Source organism: Netta rufina (assembly GCF_964035555.1).
Source record: "Netta rufina genome assembly, chromosome: 25".
Lineage (NCBI taxonomy): Eukaryota > Metazoa > Chordata > Aves > Anseriformes > Anatidae > Netta > Netta rufina.
The window spans coordinates 2,363,247-2,391,082 of NC_140149.1; the positions used below are offsets into that span (position 1 = coordinate 2,363,247).

Sequence of the window (27,836 nt, forward strand, 5' to 3'; positions counted from 1 at the left end):
AGGAGGAGGGGGGGGGGGCGGGAGGAAGGCGCCGCCGCCGCCGCCGCCTCCCCCTCAGGCGGGGAGGGGAGGGGAGGGGGGGGGGGGAGCGAGGAGGGGGGGGGGCGGCGGCGCGCGCGGGGCTGGGCGCGAGGAGGGAGGGAGGGGGAGGAGGGGGCGCGGGGCGCGGGGCGCCGTGTTTGTGTCCCACAGTGCTCCGCGCGGGGCGGGGCCGGGGGCGGGGCTAGGGGGGAGGGGGCGGGGTTAAGGGAGGGGGAGAGGGCGCAGGCGCGGGGAGAGCGCGGGGCTGGGGGCAGCCAATGCACCCCCCGTGCATGCACCCCACACGCCCCACTGCATGCACAGGTTGGGGCTGTGCACTTGGGATGCCCCCGTGCATGCACCCTTCTGGTGCGTGCACCTCAGTGGGTGCATGGATCAGGACCATGCACATGGGACTGCACGGTGTGTGCATGCACAGACTGGGACCATGCACATGGGATACCCACGTTCATGCATGCATGGACAGGACGGTGCACACAAGACACCTCCGGTGCATGCAACCCTCAGGACCATGTGCCCCAGACACCCCACTGCATGCACAGATTGAGGGACTGCTCATGGGATGCCCAGCTGCATGCATGCACGAACAGGACTGTGTACATGGAACACCCCGGTGCAAGCGCCCCCCAGAATCATGCACCCCAGCCACCCCAGTGTGTGCATGCACAGGCTGGGACTGTGCACACAGGACCCCCTGGTGTGTGCGCCCCCATGGATTGTGCACACAGGGCACCCCAATGCATGCATGGACCAGGACCGTGCACACCAAGCACTTTGCAGCATGTGTAGAAAGGAACTGTGCACACAGCACACCCACGTGTGTGCACCCCCAGACCATGCACACCCCCATGCATGCACCCCCAGGACCAGGCCCCTTTCCCAGCGGGTGCCCCCCAGGCAGCTGCCCCAGCACACAAAGCGCAGCCACACGTGGGAGCAGAATCCTCCAGTTTACATCTACCCCAATGGAGCTGGGAGTTAATGAGTCTCAAGTTAATCCAGCCCTGTAATTTGGTCCAAATCTGCACTAACTTGGGGTAAACGCAGTTTAATTTGAGGTGATTAGTGCGGCCATTTTCTCTGTGGTCACGTTATTTATTTATTTATTTATTTATTGCAATAAGTGCTCAGTAAATTGAGGCAGGAAACAGATTGAAAGGCCACCATCCAAGAACGTTAATCAGCGGTAAAATATTTTAAAGTGGTCCCTGGAAAACACCACACTGCTCCTCAAACAACAACAAAAACAACCAAAAAAACCCCACCACCAACAACAGAAAATAAGGCCAAACTCCTTGTGCTGGTGTAAAAACCCTGGGACTGTTTTTTTGCTGGTTACTTGCAAAACCAGGGGGAGAGCGGAACCCCTGCAGGGATCCTGCTCTCTGCTGCTTCACTCTCCTTTGGCTTCCTCTGGCTTTGCATTTGCGGGGAGCTGCAGGGTAAACCCGGTGCACTGCTCTTTTGCAAGTTACTTTGGTGAAAAGCAGGAGCACAACGGCACCGATTTGGGCAAATTGCACGTGTGTGCACACAGGTTGCTGCCACCTTTTTCAGCTGTTAAACAAGACATGATTTGCAAGGCAAGGAAGAATCTGGTCCTGTCCATCTGCGGTTTAATAAAGATTAATGAAAATCAGGGCTACCATCCCTGCCCCTCCAAATGCTACCCCAAAAAGTGCAGAGCTGAGGGCATTTTGTGGTGACACTGCTGCAGACCAAGTGGGTTCAGTGGACATGCAGCTGATGCTGTTTCCTGAAGGCGCTCGATGCAATTTGCATTTTCTTGCTGGCTGCAAACGCTTGTGCAGCGTATTGTGGCATTGCTTTGAAACACTGATTTGGGATAATTTTGTGTACAAAGCTTCAGGTTCGGGCAGTGGAGGTGACGGTGGGTCACTGCCCTTGCTTCTGTCCTGCCCAAGCCTGGCCTCGAGCAAGCTGTGGGCTTGGTGGGTGAGGGGCCAGCTCTGAACACCCAAATTCTCATTGGGAAGATTCAGCGTGGTACTCACGGTGCTGCAGCGAAATCACCAAACCCTACAAGTATCACATTTAAACCAACAGCTCCTGAACCTGCTGCGTGGATCCAAGACATAAATGAAACGAAATGAAAAGACATAAATGAAAAGATGCAATGAAACAACGCGTTGCCTTTATTTTTTTTGTAACTAATTCTTTACATTGCTGAGCATTGTCCCAAGAGTTGGGTGAGTGCATAACAGCACATCAACATCACCCCAACGAGATTTCAACCACAAAACACTGCAAGGAGGGTGAGCAAGGGGGACTTCTGGGTGCATGCACCCAAAAGCAGATGCATTAGCTCACCCAGCCATGACTGCAGCACCAGTGCTGCTAAACTGATCAGCCCAGATAATAAAATAAAATAAAATAAAATAAAATAAAATAAAATAAAATAAAATAAAATAAAATAAAATAAAATAAAATAAAATAAAATAAAATAAAATAAAATAAAATAAAATAAAACACACAAACAAAAAGAGCACCTTAATTTAATTTCTTCCCCTTTCTCCTTTTCCCACACAACCTCCCAGCTCCTGGCTGTGTTCTCCACCTGCCTCGTTAGGTTTCCAATTAGCAGCAGGGCATTGGGTGAGGGAATCGGGTGGGTCTGGCCGGCAGCAGGCTCTGCAGAGTATTGGAGGCTCCTTGCGTGGGACACTTGTGGGTTTGGGCATCAGCTGCCAACAAATCCTGGGCTACATCTGTGCTGGACCAAGCACAACTAGGATGCACGAGCAAGAGAAGGTGGGGCTCAGGGTACCGAACGGCACCCACAGCATTATCCAAAATACTTGCAACCCCAAATCCTTTGTAGAAATCTGCATGAATGCTCCATGGAAATCCACTCCAGGGATCACACTTAATAAATGAAATGTTCCAAGATGTGTAAAAGATCAGAGTCACAGCTTTCCCGTAAGAGGCAACCTGCTCTTAAGCACATTTTACAACATTGTGAACTCGAGTCATTGACACAGATGGAAAAATGTTGACATGAAACCTGAGTAATTCGGTGGTAAATCTGCTCTGTATCTACCAAGAGGGAGCCCACACTTGTTTATTTCTTGGGATTGTAGCTTGGCTGGGCTGGCTGCAGTTCCGCAGGTACAAACACCAGCGGGGAAATTAAGAGAAACCTTTGACAGCAACGCGGTGACTCCTGGCCTCCACCTGCAGCTTCTACACAAGATGCAAACTCCTGAAGCCTTGCCTCGTTTAACACACGAGAGCTGAGCATTTTGGAAAATGTTAGAGGCTTAAAGCCTGCAGCAAGAGCAGTGTCGGCAGTGCCAGCAGCTCCTAGGACAGCTCGGCCATCCGGGACAGCTTCCCTTTGTGGCAGCTCTGCTCTTCCTGCTGCTGAAACCTCCAGGACTGGGAATGTGTTTGACCTTCAGTGTTTGCAGGTCCAGCTCCGGTGTGCCGGCTGCATGCACAGGAATTGTCCCACCAGGAAGCTGCCCACGTGCTCGTGCCTCTCCTGATTGCCGCTGCTGCAAAAAAATGTGCTGCTCGGGCAGATTTCCTTGCTGCTTCCGTCTGTTTTGCACCGGGAGGTCTCAAAGCCCTGGTGGGACCCGCTGTTGGCTGCACAGCTTCCCTGCCCCAGGCAGGATGCAGAGGGCACTGATGCAGGATGCATTGGAGATGTGCTTAAAGATGCTCAGCTGCTCTCTGGGGGCTGGTCTCTTGCTTGGATCCTTGAATCTTTCCCCTCCTGGCTTGCTCACTGCCTGCAAGCTCCCAGAACGGGTGATCCCTGGCTGAGGGCTTTTTCACCCCTTTGCTGCAGCCTTTAGGAGAATTCTCCCTTTGCTTCAGCAGCCCTAGGAGCAGATCCCATACTCTTACAAGTCTGCCTTTCTGCTCCATGTGGGATGCTCCCTGTAGCACAGAAACCAGATGACACCTTCCTAGTGCCCTGTGCAGCCTCCCTGCATTGCTCCCACCCTCACAGAACCGCTGCCTTGTCCTTGCTTAGCACCCATGTGCAGGAACTGTCCCCTCCTTGCTCCTGCCTGCTGCGCTCCCTGGGGCTCAGTTAATCACCCCAATCCTGCCGAGCACTTTGGCAACCCCCAATTTTCTCCTGGTGTCCCCTCCTTTTGTGCAAGCACAGCTTTGGTGTTCATCCTGCAAAGGACACGATGTGCTCAGGGCTGCTGGCAGCTGCAGGGAAGGTAACTCTGTCATCAGGGGCCAGCTGCGAGCCCCCCGCGGGGTTTGGCTGTGCCAGCCCCAAGGCATCAGCTGTCCTTGTCGTGCAGGATCAGGCCTGGAGCTGGCACCCGAAAGGAAAACAGTGGGAGGTCAGGGGAAGAGCCTGGAAATGAGATGAGCCTGGGCGAGCGCTGCGGAGCAGGATGGGGATGTGGGGATGTTGTGCCAAGGACTGCAGCTGTGGGGGCATTGGGGCAGGATTTGGGGGTTTTGGCCTCTTTGGACCCAGGATCCTATCTTTGAGGTGTGCTGAATCGCAGCAGCCCGTCTGACATGCTGTCAGCCAGCACCTTTGGGAACCAGGCAGCTTGCTTGGGTGACTGAGTATGAATTTATCAGGCATCCGCATGGAGAAAGAGAGCTGGAAGAGCAGAGGGGCTGAAAGACCAGGATATGTCAGCTGAGCTGAAAATAACAGCCTAAACCAGACATAGTGGTCCGAGGACACACCAGGAAAGATGTTTCTGTCAGAAATGAGGAAGGATTCATGGCTGGAGCACCAGGTGCTGGCGTGACCTTGCTGGGACACGGTGTCTGCTTCTGCCCAGGGACAATAAATCCAGCCCTGCACGGAGCCCCTGCAGCACGAGGAGGGCACTTCGTGCCATGAGCCTGGCTGGATAAATTCAGCAAAACAAGGCTGAAAGAGCGTGCAGCTCCTGTCTGCTAACAGGAGGAGGAAAGGTTTAAACTGGGGAGAGAGGAAAGCAAAAGGAAAAAGGAAACCAAGGATCAGCATGAGCACAGCAGCACGTAGGGAGCAGCTATCCAGGAGTAACTCGGGTTGGGGAACCCAGCCCTTGCTGGGATGAGGTTCAGGAACACGAGCAAACCCCCTTTCAGCAGGTGCTTGTGATGTCTGTTCCTGTGGCACAGAACCCCCTCCCCATCCTGCATCCTCTGAGCGATGCCAGCTTTAAAGACGTCAGGGATGCTGGAGCCTGGCTTCTATCACCTCCTCGGCAGCTGGGCTGTGTTTCTCCATCAATCACAATCCTATTCAGAAAATCCTCTCTCCTGCTGTCCAGATAGCTCTTTTGTGCCATGCACCTCCAACACAACGTGGCAGGGTGCTGCATGCAAGCAGAGTGCCCTGCATCAAGGGGATGAAGCCAGTGGGGGCTGCACCGTGCCCAAAATGCTGCTGGATTTGGAGTGGAGCAGCGGCAGCTGGGCTTACCCTAATCGTTTCCCCCATTGAGGCCACAGAAGCATGTCTCTGCCCACCAATCCCCACTCTTTTTGGGGTGCCAGCATGGACACGGTTACTGGGAAGCTCCAGTAAGTTTCATTTTCTGATGCCCCTGTTCCTTTTTATCTCCATAACACCCAAATCGTAACGGTGCTCGGCTATGATTAATTAGGGGCTTTTTCCTACCCGTTAATATTCTGAAGCCTTTGGCATTGTTGGAAATCCCAATTATTTGACTCAAAGCCAATGATGACAATGAGACAAAAAGGAGGGGGACAAGACAGGGCAGGAGCTGGAGAACAGGACCCGGCTGTACGGGGGCCAAGGGAAGGCACCTGAAGCGAGCGTCCCACACGGTTATAAATAGGGTGTCACGCGTCCTGTGCCCAGGGCTGTAGTGACACATCCCAGGGCCAGATATCGCTGCCCACGCAGTCCAACAAAATAGCTGGCAGGTCTGCGCCGCCACGTGCCAGGTTTCAGCAGCCCTGCGTTTCAGAGGACAGCACTGCACACAGAGAAACAGCACCGAGGTCCCGCTGCAATGCAAAAAGGGAAGGAGCCAGCAACCCTCCTGTTTTAGCCCGAGGCTGTGTTTCCTCCCGGTAAGCAGCAGAATTGGCTGCGTGTACATAAGCGCAGAGAGGAGGTGGCTGCTCATAGCAGGCTGCAAAACAGAGGACGACTGAAACTTCTGGGGAAGCGTTCTTGCTCCCTGGGTTTTGTCAGCTCCGTCACATGTTGTTTTGGTTCAGCATCTTAGAGCTGAATTAACTGTTTATTTAAAGCGGAGTAAGCTACTGGAAAGGGAGATTTAAATATTGCTTTTGGGACGGAGACAGAAAACATCCTGTGAAAAGCGTTAAAAAAAAAAGCAAAAAGGTGATTGGCAGGAAATCCTTTATTGAAGAGGTAAAGGCAGAGTCACAAACAGACTTGTTCTCAAAGTCAAAAACACAGAAAAAAAGATAAAATCAGAAAACGATATTTTTATTTTTTTTTTCCCCTTGCAGCCGAAGTCCCGAGCTCACTTCTGTGGGATTTGTTCTGCTTGCAAAGCTCGCCCTGATTTGTGCACGCCGGGGGAGTGAGCCCCCAGCCGTGGGGCGCAGCGGCCGCACGCGGAGCGAGACCTCCCCTCTCCTGCGGGTTTCGGAGCGGGGACGTGGGAGCAGCATGATAAAACACAGACAGTCTTTTTTTTTTTTTTTTTCTTTTTTTTTCTTCTCCTTTCCAGACAGCTACTGTACAAAACAAAAATTTATAATAAATACCTAACACGAGAGGCTCAGTACGTTGCTACAATCCTTCACTGAAGGGAAACATATATATACACATATATATCCTAATATATAACCTCTTTGACTTAATCAGCGTAAAGGCTACGTGTTTCTACGGGAAGGCAGGACGGGAACAGCACGTGCCAGACCCCACACCTCACCCAGACCCTGCACCCCAGCCCCAGGCAGGGCCCCATCAGCGTCCTGGCTGGAAAAGCAAGGGAAAGATCAAAAATGGGTGCATTTTGATCAAATCTGGGTGCATTTTCTGCAAGGAGCCTCCTGCCCTTGCACAGATGTGCACCTTCAGCCACGCTCCTGCGGTTGCTCCTTTGACATCCTGGGGAGGTGCCAGATATAAAAGGGCACGGTGTGGGATTTGCCTGCAGCACGGAGGGGTTTTTGCATAGGGGAAGCTCTGGCTAAGAGGCTGCACAGCTAATATGAGAAGCTGGAAGAGGCCCTTGGCGTGCAAGACTCCTGTGCAGGGCTGATAAATACGGACGTTTTCCTTGGCACCGTCTCAGGCTGAAATTTCTGACCCATCCTAAATGGATGCTGGTTACAACGCTGGAGAGGAAACACATGCTCGCCTTTGAGCTGAAACCCTCTCAGATGCAAAGGGGAAAAGAAAATAACCCAGCAAGGCTACATGACTTTAGCATCCAGCTATTTGTTAGAGCGAGAGGCCTTAAATTCCTGGAGATTAATTAGCAGACAGAGAACATTGCCCGAAGGTAGGTCTGAACTGCAGCCCAAGCAGCTCTGCATCCAAACTCCGCAGCTGGCCTTTGTTTTTTCTTTTCTAAAAAAGAGCCAAGCCCAAACCCTCAGCCCTCTGCTCCCTGGTTATACGCCCCTTGGCTTTGAGAGGGGTCAGCCACCGAAGGGGTGAACGTCCCTGCTTTCAGAACCTAGGTTAGGGGACGGGCTTCTGGCCAGCGGCTCAGCCCTGGTCCCATCCTTCACGGTGGGCACAGCACCAGGGAAGGTTTCACACCAGCTTAGATGAACTCCCTGCTCCAAACCCAGAGGTCAATGTCGACTAAAAAATCCTCAGCCCTCTTCTTGCTACCGCAGAGCTTCAGCACAGCGTCACATCTCCGCACCATGAATAACACCAGAGCCTCCCCGCAGACAAGCAGGCCGTATGCTAGGAAAGGGGGCAAAAAGAATTTCTCCCAAAGGCACGGTTTGCAAGGTGGACCTGCCATTCGGTCACCTCCAACCTGGTGAAAATATCTTACCATCCCCCCAGCGCCTCTTGCAGAAGCGCCCTCTCGTTTTGCAGCAGTATTTATTCCCCGTGCTCAGAGCAGCTCCTGGACAAAAAGCAGCTCCACGAGGCCGCTTCGTTTTGCAGATGGGGAAAGACAGATGTAGTGAATCCAAGTCCTCCTGCTGCTGCCAGCCAGCAGGAGCAAAGCCGGGTGTTTTTGCTGCGGGGACGTGCCGCTCTCCTCAATCCAGGTTGGGGTTTCCAGCCCTTTTCTCCCTCTCCCCTCTGCCATGGGAAAAAGGCAGACAGGAGAGGCCATTCCCCCAGGAATTCAAGGGGGAGACGCATGCCTGGCCGTCCGCAGGGAAGCAGCAAGGGGCACAGAGAGAGGAGCCTCTGGACGCTGAGACATCCACTCACGGCACGATGTCCATGACAAAACATTTGCAGATTCCAGCCCAGCTCCCAAGGCAGCGGCTGCTGCCAACACATGTCCAGCGAGAGGCGACTGCTTCAAAAGGGGAAAGTTCAGCGAGTGAGCAGCATCTGCGCCGCGGCCAGACGGCATCCGGGCTGGGAGAGGGGGCCCAGCCGGTCCCTGCTGGGCAGGAGGAGCTCCAGCCCTGTGAGGCTCCGTTTTAGACCTTCCAGTCCCAAATTAAGCAGGGCTGGAGCCAAACGCTGGATCTGAGCATCCTCATGCACCCTGGGCTTGGGAAATCAGGGTTGAGCGGTGGCACCGGTCGCTGCGGTGGGGTGGGAGAGGCTGGGTCTCACTTGGCACCTGCGGGTCCTGGGGATGCTTGGGAAAGGGGGGGCTGCAGTGTTGGAGGTGATAAATCCAGCAGGAAGCGTGACGATCCCATAGCCTGGCCTCCCACCTAACGCATGGCCTCAGCTCGGTCCTGCTGCAAGCCAGATGAGCAAATTATCTCTGCAACTAAAAGCACAGCTGATAAAGCGAGCAAGCAGCGCACAGAGCCGAGGAAGACAAGAGAGGGGTGGTGGCACAGCCAAGTGGCCCTTCCAGAGGGGAATGGGGTACAGCAATAGGCATTTCACAGCCAGAGCACTGCAGAAGCTTTAATTAATCCTTGTGGCAACCCTGCAAGTGGGATCGGGTGTAATTAAGCCTTGGTTTTGGAGCCGGGGAAATGGAGGTGTGGAGACGAGAATTCCTGGTGGGGCTGCGGCTCAAGGAACAACCGCGGGTGCTGGGGATGTTTGGAGGCAGAAGTTTGTCACCGCCTGGGTTATAAATCCAGCAGAAGCTGCCACAGCTGATTAGCCCAGCCCTCAGCTCATTCCCTCTTCCAGCCAAATGAGGGAGTTATCTCCAGCTGAAACCACAGCTGATAAAACGCTCCTTGTGCTCAGACACCCACGCTGCTGCATGGCGGGGACAGTGACCTGGCCCGACCCGTGCAGCGGTGCTTTTGGAAAGAAACCCCAAATTTATCACATCCTAGACCAGCACCACCCACCCCAGCCCTCCTTGACCCGCAGCCCCAGCCAGCCAGAAAGGAAAAAAGAAGCAATTCCTCCTCTTTTTGCCGCCATTATTCCCCCCTCTGAGGTAGATGCTGATGGAGGGGGATGAACCGCGGGGGTACCAGCGGCTATTGTCCTTGAGGGCAGCTGTGTCCCCGTCCCTGGGGGTCAGGAGCATCTCCCCATCCCATCCCATCCCCACTCAGCACTGTCGCAGCAGGCAGGTGGCAGTGGCCGGTGGTGGCCCCGGGGAGCTGCATTTCTCCGGGGCGATGATGGTGCCGGTGTAGTGGATGCAGGAGGCGTTGCGCGTCCGCACACCCTCGCCACATGTCTGGGAGCAGGGGGACCAAGGGCCCAGGCGCCAGAGCGGGCAGGGGACGTCGCCGCAGGGCTTGATGTCCTCGGGCTTGAGGGCTCGGTCGCAGGTGGAGGAAGGTTGGCCCTCAACGTCCCGGCAGTCCACCGTCCGCCTCTGCCAGCCCGAGCCGCAGGTCTTGGAGCACTCGGACCAGTCGCCCAGGACCCACTGGGAGGTGAGCATTGGGCGGATGACGTTGGCTGACTTCTTCTCTTTGCCCTTCTGCTTGCTGAAGGGGACGTCCTTGGGGATGAAGAAGGTGTACTTGACCTTGGGTGGGAAGACCTCGCTGGCGATGGTCAGCAGCTGGACGGTCAGCGGCTCGGGGAGCTGCCGGAAGCTCTGCAGCCTCTCCAAGGTCGTCATGGAGCCGCTGTACTTCAGGATGGTCCCCTTGACGAGGATGTCCTGCTCCATGGCCGAGATGGCAAAGTCGCCGTTCAGCAGGTACTTGCCCTCCAAGGTCCTCAGGGCCAGGTAGTTCCCGTCGTGACGGACCCCGCGGTGGCTGCGCTGCTTGATGTCGATGTTGGTGGCCCCAGCAGGGATGGTGACGATGTCGTTGTAGCCATACCTGCGTGGGGCAAAGGGACACGGTTATTTTCCTGGGCCTGTCGAGAGGAGGCCCATGCAGGGGATAACATTTTCCGAGAGGGATCAGGGCTCTGAAGCCGTCTCTCAGTATCCCAGAGCTCTGTGGCTGTGCCAGATGTGCGCCAGGCTGGAAGAAATCCCTAAATTACATGCAAAAATGAGCAACGCAATCAAACGAATTATCACAGTGATCAACCTTGGGAGGAAATTCCGGTTACTTTCACGCTACCCTCACTCCCTTTCATTTGAAACAGCCGCAGCATTTGGCACAAAAAGGCCAGATGTGCCCGGTGACTTTGTCACTGCTGAGGGCGCAGCAGGGCAGGGGAGAGGTGGGCACATTGCAGGGTGGGTCTGGGGGCCAGACATTGCTGCTGAAAACAGGAGCCAAGCGGTTAAAAGCACAGCCATCTCAGGCTGCAGATGGCTTGGTGTGAACTGGAAAGACTTTTCTAGAAGGCAGCAAGAACCAGGGCAGCAAAAAATACCCGTGCCAGTGCCAGCTGTGCTCTAACACCGCCTGGCAGCTGTGCCAAAAGTGCCACCCCATGCCACGGGGCCAGCAGGGGTCTTGCGTGCACTCCCCAGGTTGGTGCTGTGGTTGGTAATTACAGTCGGAGTATTTTGGAGCAAAGCCTTCGGGTCAAACCCTGCTCTCAGTTGCCCTGGCCTCCACAACCCTGATCTTAATGGGATCTCTTCTTGGCCGTGCTACCACGCTAATCTCTCCTTAGTCAACCACAAACAATTCATAGGAGAATGGAAGCTCCATTCATCTGGCTCCCTGGAAGGAAACCATTTAGGAAATCTAATTTGACTGAGTGAGTCACCTCGCCACATGGAATGGGATGTGCTGGGCTTTTGTTGCTATCTGTTCAGCAAAGCCTCCGTGGGACACATTAACTCCAGCTCCTGACAAAGCATCTTGGGCGAGGGAAGCAGCTGCCTTAAAGCCCACGTCCTGGGACCAAACCTCACCCCAAGCCAGGGAGAAATTGTTGAGCTATTTATATCCTGAATCAGCCCTCAAAATGTGTCCCGAACAGGCTCCCTGCACTGCGGAGTGATTCCTATTGTAAACTCCTCAGGACAATGACTTTTTTCCCAGATGGGGTGTCAGCACCAGCTCTGGTTTTGGGAAACAAGCTCCCCCTGCAGAATGCAGCCCCAAAGGAAAGTCAGCGAAGCCCTGGAGTCTGGGGATGAGCTCAGCCCGTATCTGCAGGGCTGCAAACCCCGGTGGCTCCTTAAGTCTGCAGATGCAGCCTGCAGCTGGGTGCAACGCTTCGGGTGAAGAAAGCAAAACGTCTTTACATAGCTTTGGAGGATTCCAAATATTCCCGGTCCAGCAACAGAATGGAAGAAAGATTTCCTAAACCTCATGCTGTTTCCCAGCAGTGAGAGGCAGAAACAGGCCCACTCTGGTTTTGCTGCTTGAGAGCAAAACACTCAAAGACCAAAATATCCAATTTACCCTTCTGCATCACGGCAGCTTCCAGAGCCAGCACCGTAAGCCAGGTCCCATGCAGCACCCCTTGCTCCATGCAGAGACACCCCCAGAACCAGGGGTGGGGACCAGGGGCAGGGGATCCAGGCAGGAGCCCGGCCGTGGAAACGCTGCCTTGGCTCTTTGATAAGCCCGGGCCTGGTCTCGTTTCCTCTGTGGCGAGCGTAGGAAGCGCTTACGCAGACGCTGGGCTTTTGTGAACATCTGCCCAGTGCTCCGGGGCTGGCTGCGAGGGATGGAGCGAGCAAAGCTCCCCGGCCAGATGTTGCCGGGTCAGGAGCTCTGCGGAGCGAGAGCAGCTTTTCCGATTGCAGCCTCGAGACGAACAAACGCGTCTCTGCTCCCTTCCGACGGCCTGGCACTGCTATTCTCCCCCAGCCCCTCTCTGCGGACCCGCTCTCTCCTGAGCCTTACTTGGATCTGTTGAGCGAGCCGGATATTTTCCTGCAAGTCGAGCCATTGCCGCCGCACACCCCGCATTTGTCCAGCTTTTTGGAGGACCCGACGATGTGATCGCAGCCGGCCTTGATGCACTGCCCGTGCACGCAGATGGAGAGGGTCTCCGGACCACACAGCGTCCCGTCGATCACCTGGGGAAGAGAGGGCAAGGAGGGGCAGTCAGGGCACAGCTGCCTGCAGGGATTTGCTCTGACTCAGGGTGGGGATGGGCGTTGGGATTTGCCATCACGAGACACCTTACTTTGGCCTCAAAGACTTTAAATTCGCTTCTCCCCCTGGCTCGGCAAAAGAGCTTGCAGCGGTCCCGAGGGGACACCCCGGCGTACTTGGGGACCCACTCCAGCCGGTTCCCATCCAGGTCGGTGAAGTTGTAGCTGTTGTACTTCTCACACTGCTGCTCCCGAAAGCTCTTGCCTGGAAGGAAAGGCAAAAATGTGACCCCAAAGCCCCAGGCTGGGAGGCAGGAACCACCATCCTCCTCTGCCATCGCGGAGATGCAGGACAGACCCGAGGATGGTGGGAGCACAGCTGCAGCAGACAGCTTTTGCCCAAAACTGCCTCTGATGAACTGCAGAGAAAAGGAGAGGGGAGTGGATGAGCTGCCAGGTGGCTTACCGTCCTGCGGGCACTCGTCGGTGTGACACGACTGGTAGCGGGTGCGCTGCCCCTCGCAGTACCTGCCGCCGTGCTGGGGCCGGGGGTGGTCGCAGTGGCGGTGGGAGAACTGCACGCCGCCACCACACGTCCTCGAGCAGGGGCCCCAGGGGCTCCACGGGCCCCAGTCGCCGTCCACCGCCGGCTGCAAGAGGCCACAAGGGGCTGAGAGGGTGGAGGAGGCACAAAAATTCCCCCTGTCCGCCCCCAGCTCCTCTCCCCATGCCGCTAAGCGGGGCCCTGGTCCAGCAAAGCACTTAAGCACATGCTTTGCGTGAAGTTGCTGCCGGCTTCCACGAGTTCGCGTGCTGGAAGTTGGCGCTTTGTTGGCTGGCTCAGAAATCGCTGCTAATACCCCCCGGAAAAAAAATAAATAAATCAGTTTAATCAGAGTTAATTGCAGAGCTGCTGGCTGCTCGCTCTGGTTAGGACCAGCCTGGTGAACGCGCAGCAGTGTGCATCTAACACAAACCGGCAAAAAGCACAGTGCTGTCGGAGGAGATATCCAAAATATAAACCCAGCAAACCCCAATATGCTCCTGGAGACTGCAGGATGGGGCTTTGGGAACCCCAGAAATCCACATCCCAGCCCATCAGCCCCATATCCCCCTGAGCTGTGCCAGTACCTGGGGCTGGAGTGCGTCCTGGGGCAGGCAGGCACCATCCCAGCACAGCCCGCTGCCCTTGCAGGGGGTGCCATCGGCCCAGGGCAGGCTGCCGTTCTTGGTGTGGCACAGCGGCTCCCCGGTGCCCATCCTGCACCACAGCTGGGCGCAGATGTCCTCCTCCGTGGTGTTGGGGCAGTGCTGGAAGTCCTTGCCAAAGATCTGCTGGCACTGCTGGTCCAGGCTGTAGAGGGCTCCTTGGCCGGGCAGCTCGGCAGGCAGGGAGAGGGCTTTGGCCGGGGCGTCGAGCAGGCAGTCGCCTGGAAGCAGCAAGGAGGTGCAAGAATTAGGCTGGAGATGCATCTTAACACCACAGGTGGCACCGAGAAGGCAACCAGAGCTTCAGCCTGTTGTCTGGTTGAGTTACCTTCACCCCACGAACCCCTCCAGGGCTTGCAAAGAGCCCGAGCAATCAAGGGAAACGCTGCTGAGCCTTACCGTGCCCGCCGTCCAGGAACTCAGTGAGGTACATGGCACTGCAGGGTGACCACGGCTGGCTCTTGTTCAGGTGGACAAAAAGTGGGGCCATCATGTGGTGCTTGCCGAGGGGCCCAAAGAGCCGCTCGCAGGTCTTGGAGTCGTCGTGGGGCATGCTGAGCACGTGGCCTGGGGAGCAGGGAGTGCCTCTGTGAGTTACCTGCCATTTCCTAGGGCTGAGAATGCTATTTGCTTCCATAAATCAGGAGCAATAAACAAAATGCTTGCTCGCTGTAACGCAATGATGTATGAAATGTTGGGGAAAACAACCCAAATTAGCAGATCTCTAGGAGCAACACAAGGGTGAGAAGCTCCTGGTCCTATGCTGTAGCTAATCACAGCTTAGTTACACCAGACAAACGCACCCATTTCTACCAGCTCTGGCACTTGTAAATATGTTTGCTCACATAAACCGGCCCCTGCTGGTGCCTGAAGCCCCCCCAGTACCACTGCAGGCTTTGCAGCTGGTACCCAGAGTGGAGATGCCAGTGCTGGGCAGAAAGCAATAAAAAACACACACACACAAAAAACAAAACAGAAAAAACACCAGAGGCTGTACATTACCCAGTTCATGAGCCAGGGTGTAGGCTGCTTGCAGACCCTCGTCCTCGATCACCGAGCAGCTTTTGTTGCGGTCACACATGGTGCCAATATCCGCCACCCCCAGCGTGTCACAGCTCTGGTGCCCGCAGAAATCCTGTCAGAAGGCAGCACCAAGAGAGTGAGGACAGGGAAACCCAAAACTCAGCACCCAGAGAGCACCAACCCCAAAATCTTCTCAGCTCATCCCCACTGGGAGCTCCATCCCATGCTCTCCTCTCCCTCCAGGGCCACCTCGATGCCTCCTCTCCCCCCAGCCCGTGCCAGGGGTCCCTGCAGACCTGTCTGGTGAGCAGGATGGCGGTGTCGTAGTGCTCGGGGTGCCGGTCGCTCAGGGGATTGAACTGCTGCTGCCAGCTGCAGAAGTTGCGCAGGGTGAGGCCGCCGTTGTCGGACACCTCCGGCCCCGCCGCCTCGTCGTCCACCACCAGCACCTTCACCACCACCAGGTTGATGGCGTTCTTCAGGCTGGGGTGCTTGTAGATGCGGGCTGCCATGGACATCAGGGTCAGGACGTGGTTCTGCAGGGATGGAGAGGGATGGGAAAAGCCCTGGTGAAACCTCACCCGCAGGGGTGTGTGGTGTAGCTCACATCTGCGCGGGGCGACTCTTGGTTTTGCTAGGAAATGAGAAATCAGCCCCGTTTATGAAGCCTACCATGTCCCTGTGGAGTCATGCAACCACCTGGGCTGGTGGACGAGGCGCTGCCTTCCCGGTACACGGCGCTGTGCACCCTGTGCCAGCGGGAAGGACACGGCAGGTTACGGGCAGGACGATCCCACCCCGTGGTCATTGCCTTGTCCCCATCTCCAGCTGCCGTCTGTCACATGCCACGAACCCTTTGCACCCAGGGACGCTTTGGGAAAGCCTCACGTGTCCTGACCAGTGCTCCTGCATATTCCCACGGCATTAACCCTGCCCTCGTCTCCCTGGGGCAGGGGCTGCCGTGCGTGCACAGCCGCTGCTGCTGCAAATTTCCCTCCCGCTGCTGCAAAATTCCTGCCTGCGCTGGTCAGCAGGGCCCGAACCCGATGTCCCCAGCCACAAACCACGCTTTCTGCCCATGACACTCGGCACTATTACTCCTTGAACATGTTCTCTGGCTGTGGCCCACGCGTCCGAGCCACGTGCGGCTCCTTCCCACCGCGGTCCCTGCTCGTGAATGGGGCTCACTCCCACCCCGGGGCTTCTCCCAGCAGCATCCCCGGCTCGGCGGCCGGGACAGCCGGTGGTTACTTCATATGTCAAGTGCGCCAGCAACGTTTAGGCTGATGTAAACATCTTATCGGAGCATCGACATTCCTCTTCTGCTTGGCACCCGTTCACAGACCCGGAGTCAGGGGAAAAAAATGCAGCTATTACACAACACGCGAGTGTTGGGAAAGAGAAAGTGGCTTCTCCCGGCCCCAGACGGGTCGCCCTGCCATGGCACCGCCAGCCCACGGAGCCGGCGGGAGCCCCTCATGTCTGACTCATGTCCTGGGCCAAAACACGCAGTGAATGTCATGGAGAAGTCAACACCGAGGCCAGAAACGCAGACGAGGTCCCTGTGAGTGCAGCCACTTGCTCCAGGGGACGGGGGGATTGTTTGTCCCATGGGGAAGTCCATTGGGAACCTACCTAAAAATAGCACAAAGCCTTCCTAAAATTACCCCTGGGAGGACCTAGGAGGATGCTCTGTAGGTGGACAGCCTCCCGTTTCCTTTGCATCCGGAGTGCTCCTGCACAACCAGGCGGCATCGCCACCCACTGAGAGGACGATACGAGAAAAAGGGGCAACTTTTTCCCAACAGCACTGCGGGGAGGTTTTCTCTCTGTGGTGGTCTTAAGGTCGATACGTGCACCACAAAACATGCCTGGGACACAGAAGCTAACCTTAATGCCATCGTTCCTGCTCAAGCACTCTAAGAGGTGTGAAAAATCAAGGGATCATCCAGCACCTTGAAGCAAATCCTGTCCCATCCCTGTCCATCCCCTTCCAGGTTTCTCACCAGTCTGTATTTTTTAACCTGGGAGCTCTCAGAGCCCTAGGATATGACTGTGGGGCTATGCCCAGCCAAGAAACTATTCCAGCAGTGGGAATGTGGGGGCTTGGAAAACATCCTTCTGCCTGCCCTCCATCTGCAAAGCGGCAGAAAGAGATGGAAAAATGGAAAGTGAACCAAACAAACGGCTATTTAGCACAGATTAAAAGGTCAAATTCACTTGTTCCACCATCTGGTGTCTATTTATACCCGTCCTTGGACCGTGCAGGAGCTCGCTGGGTTTCGGGTGGCCCAATGCAGGACCCCAGCTGCTCTGGGGAGAGCAGCAGCCCACCTGCATCCCTCCTTGCTTTGGCGAAGGGCTTGGAGCTGGGGCTAAAAATGAGGTATGGAGTCCCCAGAGCTCAGGAGAGGCTGACTTTGCTCTTTCGGCCAACAATTGACCGCAGATGAGTTGAATCCCGTTCCTCGCATCCTCCCTGTGCCTTTGCAAGGAGGCTGGATGAGCCACCTAGGAGGGAACACAGCTCGTGGGCTGATTTCTGTCTCCTTGCAAGGTGCTGCTGCAATTTCCAGCCAGCGCCCTCGGAGATCATGGCAGGATTTCTGTCCAGCTGGTAAATACAGCTGGAGAAACAGTCCCTCGAGGTGCCAGCCCCCGTGGATTGCAGGAGCATCCCTCCTCTGCCCCACTTGCACTGCAGAGGCAGCACAAGGGTCTCTACAGCCTGGCTCATTTTGCTTCCAAGAAGACCAAATCCAACCATTTTCCCCCCAAAGTGCCCATGCCACAGCTCTGATACTCCTCCTGCTGCAGCACGGCCATTTCCTACCCCAGCCCTGACATTGCCATTTGCTACCCAAGCCCCGAGCAAGCCGCACGCGTGCACCACCGGCACTGCTGCTGTGCCCAGGGAGAAGGAACCCTGCTCAGGCAAACTGCACAGCGGCCACTTTGCAAGGAGAAAAACTATTTCTCTAGACCCACGGGGGACTCGATCCTGGGGGGGACAACACAGCCCTTACCCAGGCAGCTGCCTGACGTGGTTACAGGTCACGGGACTGCCAGCCGCAAGCAGTACGTGCGGCGAAGAGGCTCAGCAATGAAAAAAATAAATAAGTTGGAGCACAGAGAACTGGAGTGATTGCTTGCAACGTGCCAATGCCGAAGGATTGCGCTTTCTGATACAGGCTCTTGCAAAATCTCTACTTATGTTCATCTTCAAAGGAAGCACTTGGAAGCTGAAGTCTGCAGAGATCCCCAGACTGTTTTTAAAAATTATCTTTTTCTTTTTTTTTTTTTTTTTGGGGGGGGGTACGACTTGGGGGAGGAGAAACCAGGCTTAGACCGACACTATTGCTGTGGTATGTGCATGATGATCTAATGTCGTGGTCCCACCCAGTGCAGGAGGATGGCAGGGTGCAGCCCCCGGCATGGCTCGCCTCCCCCAACACGCTCCCCAGCTCGTGCTGGAGAAAAACACCCGTGGAGACTAACTGTGCTTGACCTGCTCTGGGGCTGTAGGTTTGTTTGTTTGTTCATAAGGTTGCCTTTTTTTTTTCTTTCCTCCTCCCCTCCCTTCTCCCTAGAAGCCAGCGTTTCTGCAGGGGGAGAGAAGAAAAACGCTGAGATTTCTGGAGAGCGGACAGATGGAAGGAAGAAAACACAGGGTCAGATGTGAGGGCTGCCCAGCTTTCGAAAACAACTGGTGAAAACACATAGCCTGCCTCCCAAAACATCTGCCTGGGTGCCCTGTAAAATCAGTGGTGGCAGCCAAGTGAAATGGGGGGTGAGCTGGGGACGAGGCGGACACCCACACCCCAGCCATGCCTGGTTGCCCCATCCCTGTCCCACTTCTCCCTTGTTTTTCCTCCTCTCCCACCCGTTTTCCCCTCCTTACTGGATATTTGGGGCTGTCCCATGAGAGAAGCAGCTGTCCCTTGTCAGGCTGGGGACACGGAGGCACGGCAGCACCGCTGCATGGGCCAGCAAAGAGCAAACTGTGTCCCCGAGGGGCTGCGGGGGGCAGCCTGCGAACAGGGCTCCCTTTGCACCGTGCTTTTCATACCAAAGCCCTTTATAATCGGCACTCAGCAGCAGGGCTGAGGCTCGGCAGCTGTTTAACATTACGAGGAGGAGGCAGGCGGAGAAGAGCAGCACATCTGCCAAGGGGATGCTCGGGGGGCGCGCTCCTCCTGCCCCGTGCAGCCGCGTGCCAGGGATCCTCCAGCCCCTTGCACCTGGGTCTGGGGAAATGCAGGCGGTGCTGGTGGATGGCAGGATTGGTGCAGGTTGCCTTTTGCTTTGCAGAAATCCCTGTTAATCCCATCCCTTGGGATCGGCTCAGGAGGGGTCGGCTCCTTTTGTCAAGGGATTAAGCGAGCTCCAAGGCTCAAGCTGCAAAGTATCATAAGCAAGCTTAAGAGCTGGACACAAGGGAAACTGAGGCTTGGGGTGGCTTTAGCTTTACCTCTGGGTCACTCTGACAGCTGGCCTGAGCATCAGGGGTGGCAGCAGGACCCTGGCAGTGCCTGGGTGCAGGTCAGAGGTGCCCCATGTCATGCATGGGGCCACACACTCCAGCACCCAGCTGGTCTTACAGGGGAGGAATTGCAACAGCACTCCTAATACCTCATAAATCTGCCTGGAAAAACCACAAAAGTCAGGAGAGGAATCCCAGCTTAATCAGCCCAACCTCATTTTGCTGTGGTCCTCGGTCGCTGCCTTCACGTGCCAGCTCTTGGAGGCAATGGATACGGGCTCCTTGCATCAATGAAGAGGGAAAGAAAAGCAGAGAGCAGCCATCCTGTCTGCTGAGGAAGGCTTGGAAATGCGTCTCATCCCTGGTCTCTTGGGGGCAGAAATCTCACTGCAGTGATCTCATTCTGCTGCCAACTGGCTGGGGATGTTGCAGCCAGTTTCTGTGGCTGCCTGCTGCTTTTGGGGTTGCAGACAGACGCTGGGCATTGCTGAGCACTGCTCCAAGTGCAGCCTGCTTGGTGCTCAGACTTCAGCACGACAGAGGAATTAAGCCCTGCACCATCTCCATTTCCATAACCAAGAACTCCACTTAATTCTGCTAGGGATACACAGTCTTCCCCCCTTCAGAAATTATCTTGGGTTCTCTACATAAAAACCCAAAGAATAATTTCTGCATCCATCCTGGGGCCTTGTACCCGTCTCTATATAGGGGAGCACTTTCTGTCCACCACAACTCACATCCCACAAAGTCCTCCACGACCCGCTGGGTGCTCACAGGTGGTAGAGCCCAGCACTGCCCTGCTGCTGATGCCCCCCAGACCCCCTATCCCCTGCAGTCATCAACCCAGAAGGAGGATTAAATCCCGAAATCCCAGGCCTGGTTTTGCTCTCACTTCATAATTTCCTCCCGGTTTACATGAGCATTGATGGAAGCAGAATTAAGCTCTTGTTATCTAAATTGGGTTAACAGCTGAATTATAATGGCTCAATCCATGGCACAGATTGATTAAAAATAAATCACTAATAGCATTTCCCTAATAACAGCATGACATTGATTATAATTTGCAATGCTTGAATGCATCTCATGGTGACTATCTTCTGCTTGATCTCTTGCAGCTTATGCAAGAAAGTAACTGGGAATACAAACAATGCTTGTGGCCTTTAATAAATATTTAGTAATTAAAGTGTGGTTACGGGAAGAAAAGTCACTATGTAAATATGGCTTCTTCTGACTCAACATCGCAGCTGCCTGGGCATCTCCTTGAGAGCTCACTGGCACAAGGGAGCCATCACTTTTTTGGCTCCCAAAACCTAGGTCCTTAGGGAGAAGCAAGCAGGCTATTGGGTCTCTGAGTTGGGAACTTCTCCCTGTATTTGTGTTGCTGAGACAGAAATAGAGCAGGTGTTTGTTGGCTGCTTTTTACTGCTACACTTGGAGGGGAAAATGCTCTAAGTGCAGAAGCTGCCACAAGAGCTGGCTGAAGTTTTCTCCCAAGTACTTAAATGTTATTGCCCTGTTCATCCTAAGTGAGATCTCTAAAAGCTTGCTTTCCATCAGGAAACACCCTGAGAGATGCTGCAAAGATATTCCTCTTCGGGACAAAGAGGAGACAGTAAAACAGGAGCCGAGCAGACCAGAAACTAATTATTAAAGTAATTAAGGGGGGAGCTGCCATGCATCTGCCCTGCAGCATCGCTCATGCTCCAGGGCTCTCCCAGCAGAGACAGGGCTTGGTTCCAGCATCTCAGCCCCTTGCAGCTCAGCAGCCTTCTGCCTTCAAGACCTACCATGGCAGTGATGGGCCCACAGGGCTGTTATTTTTTCCCCATCTCAAGCTGGGCATCATCAGGATTCCCACCCAAAAATCTATCAGCCTAGCTGTAGCAGGTTGCAGACCCCTGGGTGCTGCTTTAAAATCTTCCTGTGCCCACCTAGCTACAGAAGGAAGATGCAAAATGTTATTTTTCCTGTCCTTGTGGGGGATCTGGGACCAGTTTCATACTACTGGGAGTCATTTGCACTACCATTTATATGCCTGTTGCTTAAAGGTTCAGGTTACTCCACTGCAAAACTGTTCTGCCTGCTGAAAGCTCGGGGGAGCTGTCTCCAAGTGCAGCATCCATTGCTCCTTAATCCCCTGCTATCTGCAGACTGAGCCCTCTGGAGTTCCTGCCGGCCCAGCTCGGGGCTATGTGAGCAAAAGCAAGCAAAGAGCGAAGCCTGAGTGATGCTGAACACCCGGAACAACAGCTGAAATCAGCTGGAGCACCAGGGCTCAGCATTTCTCAAGGTCAGGCACTGCCTGAGCAGGGCTGGAATTAAAACACTGCTTTATTAGGAGTGGAGAAGCTGGATGAAGCCAGCAGAAAAAAGGACAAAGCGGGCAGAAGTGGCAAAGCCAAGCTGCCAAAGCGCAGGTTTCAGGCACTCACTCACACCAAGCTCTCCTCCACCAGCCCTGCACCCTGCCAGCCACAGCACAAGACGAGCACTTTCGGTGCACGCCTGTCACTTGCAAAGCCCCGGGGATTTCAGACCGTGCCAGCCCAGATTTGGACCCGGGGACCCAAACAAACCTTCCCTGCCAGGAGCAGGGCAGCACGTGCAGGCAAGCGGGGTGCAGCACAGGACAACGCTTGGGAAAATTTCCCCCATGCAAGAGCTGGGGAAACTGAGGCACTGGGAGGAGGTCCCCAAAAATCAGCAACCGGTGCTGCCGAGAGCCCCTCTGCGATGGGAAGTGCACACCAGACCCGAGGGATTAGCCCTGTCCTTATCACATTTGCAGTTGCACTGGTGTTTCCTGGGCTCGAGCTCCCCGGCACCAGGGGGCCACATCCCCACCCCGTCCCGCTGCGGGGGTCTCTGCGGTTCCTGGCTGGGGGCAGTGTGTCCAGGCAGGGAACGCTTCTGGCAGCGGTGGCGTGGGGAAAAAGCAGCGCTGTGCATCTGCTGGGCTGCTAACAGGTGGCTTGGGAGCGGGGCTGTTACTGTGCCATTTGCTGCCCAGCCCGTTGCAGCACAGCTCTGTCCCTACAGAGAGAAGTGGGGACACTGGGCACGAGGGACACTGCAGTGTGCAGCCTGGGCAGATGTATGGGGTGGGTGCCGGCTCTGGAAAGGGTCCCCAACACCAGCTGACCCCCCTGCAGCCTTTGCCCAGGGACTTTTGGCTCCTACAGAGCAAGCAAGGGTGGGGACAGAGCGCAGGTCCCCAGCCCACCGCCGGCAGTCCCTGCCTGTCCCTGCCCCACCAGGCTCCGGGGTGGGAAGGGGCCACCCCTTGCTGGCTCCAGACCCCCCGAGGACCCCGGGGTGCAGCATCGGGTGGGGGGCACACGGGTTCCCCGCCGTGCTGGGCACTCCTCCGTGCCTTGGGAGCAACAGGGGGGCGAGTGGGAGCGGGACATGGCAGGGGTGGGGACACCGGGGAGCGATGAGGGGCTGGGGGGGGACAGAGGGATGGGGACAGGAGGGAAGGGGAGGTGGTGGGGATGGAGAAAGGAAGGGACACAGGGGGATGGGGCCGGGGGCCAGCTCCTGCCCTTACCTCCACGTCCTCCCCGTAGAAGCGCACCATGGAGGCGTCGGCCACCAGCAGCGTCTCCACGTAGCGCGCCTCGGAGACGAAGCGCCGGGGCCTCCGGAGCGGCTCCGCGGGGCCGGCGGCTGCCGGGGGCCGGGGCCGGGCCGCCGTCGGGGCGGCCGTCGGGGCGGCGCGGCGCTGGAGGCGGTGCAAGCGGCGCCAGGGAGGGCCGGGAGCGGGCGTCCCGAGCGGCAGCAGCTCGTAGGCCGCCCCGTCGAGCAGGAAGGCGGCGCGGAGCCCGGCGGCCGGCCCGCAGCGGCTGAGCGCGGCGGGGGCATCGGGGCGCCCCTCGACGGTGCCCGCGTAGAAGCAGCCCCGGCGGGGCGAGGCGCGGCCCGGCGGCCTCCGACCTCCTCCCAGGCGCTGCAGGCGGAGGCGAGGGGCGAGGAAGGAGGCGTCGGGCCGGAGGCGAAGCACCACGGCGCGCCCGAAGGCGGCCAGCCGCAGCGCCAGCTGCCCCGACGGGGCGGGCAGGCGGGCGGGCAGCACCGGCTGAGCCTCCCGGGCCGGCGGAGGCTGAGCCTCGCGGGGCGGCGGAGGCAGCGCCCAGGCGTGGCACAGCAGCAGCAGGTGGAGCGGGGCCCGGCCGGCCAGCAGCGCCCGCCGCCCCATGGCCCGGCCCCGCCGGGCTCCCGCTGCCCGGCCCCGCGACGGCTGCTCCGCGGCGGCTGCGGAGCCCGCTGTATTTATACTTTCTCCCCCCGGCTTTGACATAAGAGGTTTATTTTTGATCTCTCGCTGTTCCCCGCTCCCCTCCCCTGCCAGCCAGAGGCTGGGGGAGGAGGAGAAGTGAAAGAGAAAAAAAAAAAAAAAAAAAAGAAGAAGAAGCAGAAAAAAAAAAAAAAAAAAGCACTTTTGGATGGGGTTTGAGGCCAATCAGGCGCCGGGAGCCCCGCCTGCCTCCAAGTGTCAACTCCAGCCTGTTACTCTCCCAGCGTTAACCCTTTCGGCCCAGCCGCTGCCCGCCCGCAGCCGGGGCCTGATCCTGCTCGCCCCGGCAGCAGGGGGTGCAGGGTCCTGTCCCCGCTGGGCTCTTGCAGCCGCTTCTCCCCCCGCCATGGGGCAAATTACCCCCGAGGGGTGCCAGAGGTGGCCACGTCCTCCCCCCGGTTTTCCTGGGGGTGCCTTCGATTGCTTCTCTGGACAGGGCTGGAAAGCACCAAGGCTTTGCTATGGGGAGCACCTACAAGGCAGGAGGTGCCCCGGGGCGTTTGGCTCCGTGGTTCCTGCATCTTTTACTTTGCCAGGGACAGAGGATTTTGGGCCCCAGGGAAAGCTGCGGCAGTGACAAACGCAGGAGGTTTTCCGTGCCCTGAACAGCTGGGGCCACATGGGGTTTGCTCAGGCTGGAATAAAGCAATGGGCTCCAGGGGCTAAATCAGACTTCTGGGAAATACCTACAAGAATAAAATAATGCAGCCAGCTCCCACTGTGTATTTTGGGGTCAGGGGGAAGTGTGACTTCGTTAAACACCTGGATGTCCCCCTTTCGGATCCGTTTTGTCTCCCCATCCATATTTCCCTGCTGTCAGTGGAAATCCTACAGGTCTCAGCCCACAAAACCCGGTGGCCACTGCCACGAGTACAGAGGTGGCAAACGTCGGGAGATGGGCAGAAGCACACTGTCCCTGGCTGGGAACCTGCTTAGCACCAGGAACAACCCGGCTGTAATGGAGCAAGGGAAACTGCTCCTTATAGATTACTCCTTCTTTCCTCTTTAGCCCTCCTTCCCCATTAGTTCATGAGATTCCTGGCTTTTGGAGCACACTTGGTACAGCATGGAGATACATGTATCCTGGGATGGTGGCAGGTCCCATCCTGCTCCCTGTCCTGATTTCCTAAACCTTCTATGGGGGGTAGCACACACTCAGAGCTGGGCTTGTGCCTTACCCATGCAGTGGATACAAGCCCAAGGATCAGCTCTTTGAAATTGTGGGCTTTTTCCCCCCTGAGCCTGATCCTAAAAAGACTTGAAATGGTGAAGCAGCATTTGGCACCTTGGGATTCCCGCTTCCCTGTAGCTGGGAAATCAGAGTCCCAGCCACAGCTGGGCAGTGGGGTGCAGGGTGAAGGCGCACCCTTTACTGAGGCTGTATTTACATCTGCCTTTCTATTCTTACCTCCACTTAAAAGCCACATCCCTACCTATATAGTAAACACAGCAGTGGCTCTAAATAGCAGCGCTACCCCGGGGCCAAGGCTCTGATTACTTCTTGTCTTTTTAAAGTGTGGTTTTCTGTGACTGTAGGAGGAGAGGGGAGGAAATAAGAAGTAAAGCAAAAAAAAAAAAAAAAAAAGCAACCCCAGGCACGGTGTGGTTCGGTCTGGGACATCTCTCCAGGGCTGCGTATCAAATGTGCTCCCTCGACACCCGGCCTTGGCTGCTCTCCCCCGGCCGCCCGGCTGCAGCTGGAGGGGCTTTTTCATAGTTCACATTTGCATTTGAAAATCGGCAGGAAAGCACAAATCGGGGCTAGCAGCCAAAAGTGAGCCTCGACTCTGTCTCCTCTAGCCCCAAAGCCCACTGAAGGAGCCTGCGCAGGCACGCGGCTCCGAGGCAGAGGGGTGCCCCTGCGCTGAACTAGGACAGGTAAGGCTGCAGGCGATGCAGGGCACGTCTCTCCAACAGGATGCAATTTATTCCCGGCTTTCCGCTCCCCTTGCCGCATCTTTGATCTTGGAGGACATGCCTGCCTCTTAGCTTTAAGGCACCGCTGGTTTTCATTAGCGGCTCTCGCTGCAAACAGTAGCTGGAATTTCTCGTGGCCGATACAAGCCTCGCCGGGCTCGTTACGAGCGAGCTCGAAGGCACTCTCTGAGACAGTGAACCCACACCTGGCTGCCCTGCCACGGCTCCTCCAAGCAGAGGATGAGCACCCCCCAAGGCTTTTTTTTTGGGTTCCTGCAGCTTAACCCCTCGCAGGACCCCTCCACGCTGCCGACAAACCTCTCCTGCCACGGCTCTCCTTTTTGTGGGGCTGTCTGAGCATGCGAAAGCCATTAAGCACGTAGTCACCGTGATTTAAAGCCCCTTTTGATCAGACAGCTTGCAGACCTCTCCCCCTCTCCGTGTCCCCTCCCCGGGGCTCCTGCTACCGGGCACCCATCTCCGGGGGAATTTCGCCTGCCGGGACGAGGCCCGCGTTGCCTTTAGGGCGAACATTTGGGAGAAAAACCCCGGTAGGAACAAAGCAGCTCCTCTCCAAAACCTTGCCGCTAGATGTCAGTGCTGCCCTGCGCTGAGGCTTCTGTCCCCCCCGGGACAGACTGCGGCAGCAAGGAGGGGTGAGGGGGCCACAGCCAGCCCCAAACCTGCCGTGGGTTTTCCTACACCCCATCCCTTGGCAATATCTCGAACCAGGAGGATTTGTTGCTGCTGGGGGGATGAGCTGGGCATCATCCTGGGTGCCAGCAGCACCTGGTGTGCTCATCTCCTCTGCCACAAACCCAGGGCAGAGGTATTTAATCCTTCTCTGCCAGTGAGACAAATCCAAGAAGCCAGGAGCAAAAGTTCTCCCAGCATTTACGAGCATTTCTCTTTCTGGTCAAAACAAGCAATTTCTTTAGTTTTGTTCTCAAAATGAGCAGGTTGGAAGAAATGTCGCTCATAAAAATTCATCTGGGCTTTAAATCAGGGCCCTGGGTCCTGCCCAGCTGCCTTCGGTGGAGATGTCCTAGCTGCAAGGGTTGGACGCTGAGGGTGAGGGAAAGGGCTGCAGCCTGGTGCCGGGCTTGGCTGTGCATGAGAAGGGGAGGTTGGGAGTGAGAAGCATGTGAATTAGGAGCAAAATCGATCACGCCGGGTGAAATGCATAAATCCCTGCAATGAACACAGCCGCGAGAGGGCTCCCGTGGCTTACAAGTGCTGGTTAGTCTGCGTTTGGTGCCTCAGCCTCCTCACTCCCACCTAAAGAAGCTGTTTTTACCTTCCCCTCAGTGCAGCATTTGCTCTGGGGAAAGCCATAATTCCTACTGGGTCCCTTAAACGTAGGAAAATCCGATCTAAAGGTCCAGATGGAAAGGGCAGGGACAGCCGGGCTGCCTCCTCCAAAACCTCTCGGTGCTGCAGACCCAGCATCACCTGGGGACCCCGAGAGCAAAGGGCTTTGTGGTGGTGGCCCGGGGACCTAATTTCAAAGGCTGCAGGCTCAGACTGATGAGGCGCTTACATTTGTCTTTCCTATTTTTAATTACATTTTGATTTTTAATGCCATGCATTGCATTAAATTACATTTAATGCCTCGAATGCCAGAGTAAGAAAGTGGCAGCAGAGGGCAGCCTTGCCACGGGGTGGTTTTGGAGCCCCATTTGCCGGCAGGTGTGGCGGGATGTGCTGTCAGGGAAGCAGGATTAGGGCTTTCCAAAAGGGTAACCCCTCTCTCCAGCACTGCAGCCTCTTGCCAGGCTTCTCACCCGAGGTTTGAGGCTTACAAGGTGTCCTGAGAGCTGCGCATCGGTGAGAGGAGCCTCCAAGGATCGCTCCATCCCCAGCCTTAGCGCTAAAAAAATATGGCAAGTTGTACCAAAAATGCTCTCCTCAAAGCACATAGGAACCCCCTCCTTCTCCCTATCCCACCCTCGCATGGTTTATGGGCTGACGAAAATGAATGAGCCTCATAATGGTTTGCCTGAGTGATGAGCATCCTCGGCAGCTGGATTGTGCATCGCCGTCGCCCCACGTTTATTCCAGATGTGCATAATTCTGACAAACTTTGGGGCTTGCCCAGATCTCCACAGTTTTGCAAGCCTGGTGTGTTTAGGCATATTTGCTTTATATATTTATACCACTAATGTAGCATAAAATTAATTAATAAAGGTCTGGCCCCATTTTGGGCAGGCGTGTACAATACCGAGCTGTGCAGTCCTGGCTCATAAACCTTCAGGCTGGGCTGTAGGGCCCATCAGGTGTGTGCACGGATGATAACAAGTGTGTCACACTGGTTTGGGGGATATGTGGGACCAGCTTTTGTCTGCTCCAAATTTCCATTGACTGTTTC

The 27,836-nt window shown here is 56.0% G+C and overlaps 1 protein-coding gene across 1 annotated transcript; it reads right to left on the reverse strand.

Moving 5' to 3' along the window:
* Nucleotides 1-6,362: 6,362 nt before the first annotated feature.
* ADAMTS8 (ADAM metallopeptidase with thrombospondin type 1 motif 8) lies at nt 6,363-23,484 on the reverse strand. Its single transcript, XM_084301527.1, has 9 exons — nt 22,805-23,484; nt 15,068-15,307; nt 14,751-14,883; nt 14,148-14,315; nt 13,671-13,969; nt 13,006-13,189; nt 12,632-12,804; nt 12,346-12,521; nt 6,363-10,404 (listed from the first exon to the last, which is right to left on the reverse strand). Exons 1-9 carry the CDS (start codon nt 23,450-23,452, stop codon nt 9,672-9,674), a joined length of 2,754 nt encoding a protein of 917 aa, XP_084157653.1. The 5' UTR covers nt 23,453-23,484; the 3' UTR covers nt 6,363-9,671.
* Between the last annotated feature and the right edge of the window lie 4,352 nt (nt 23,485-27,836).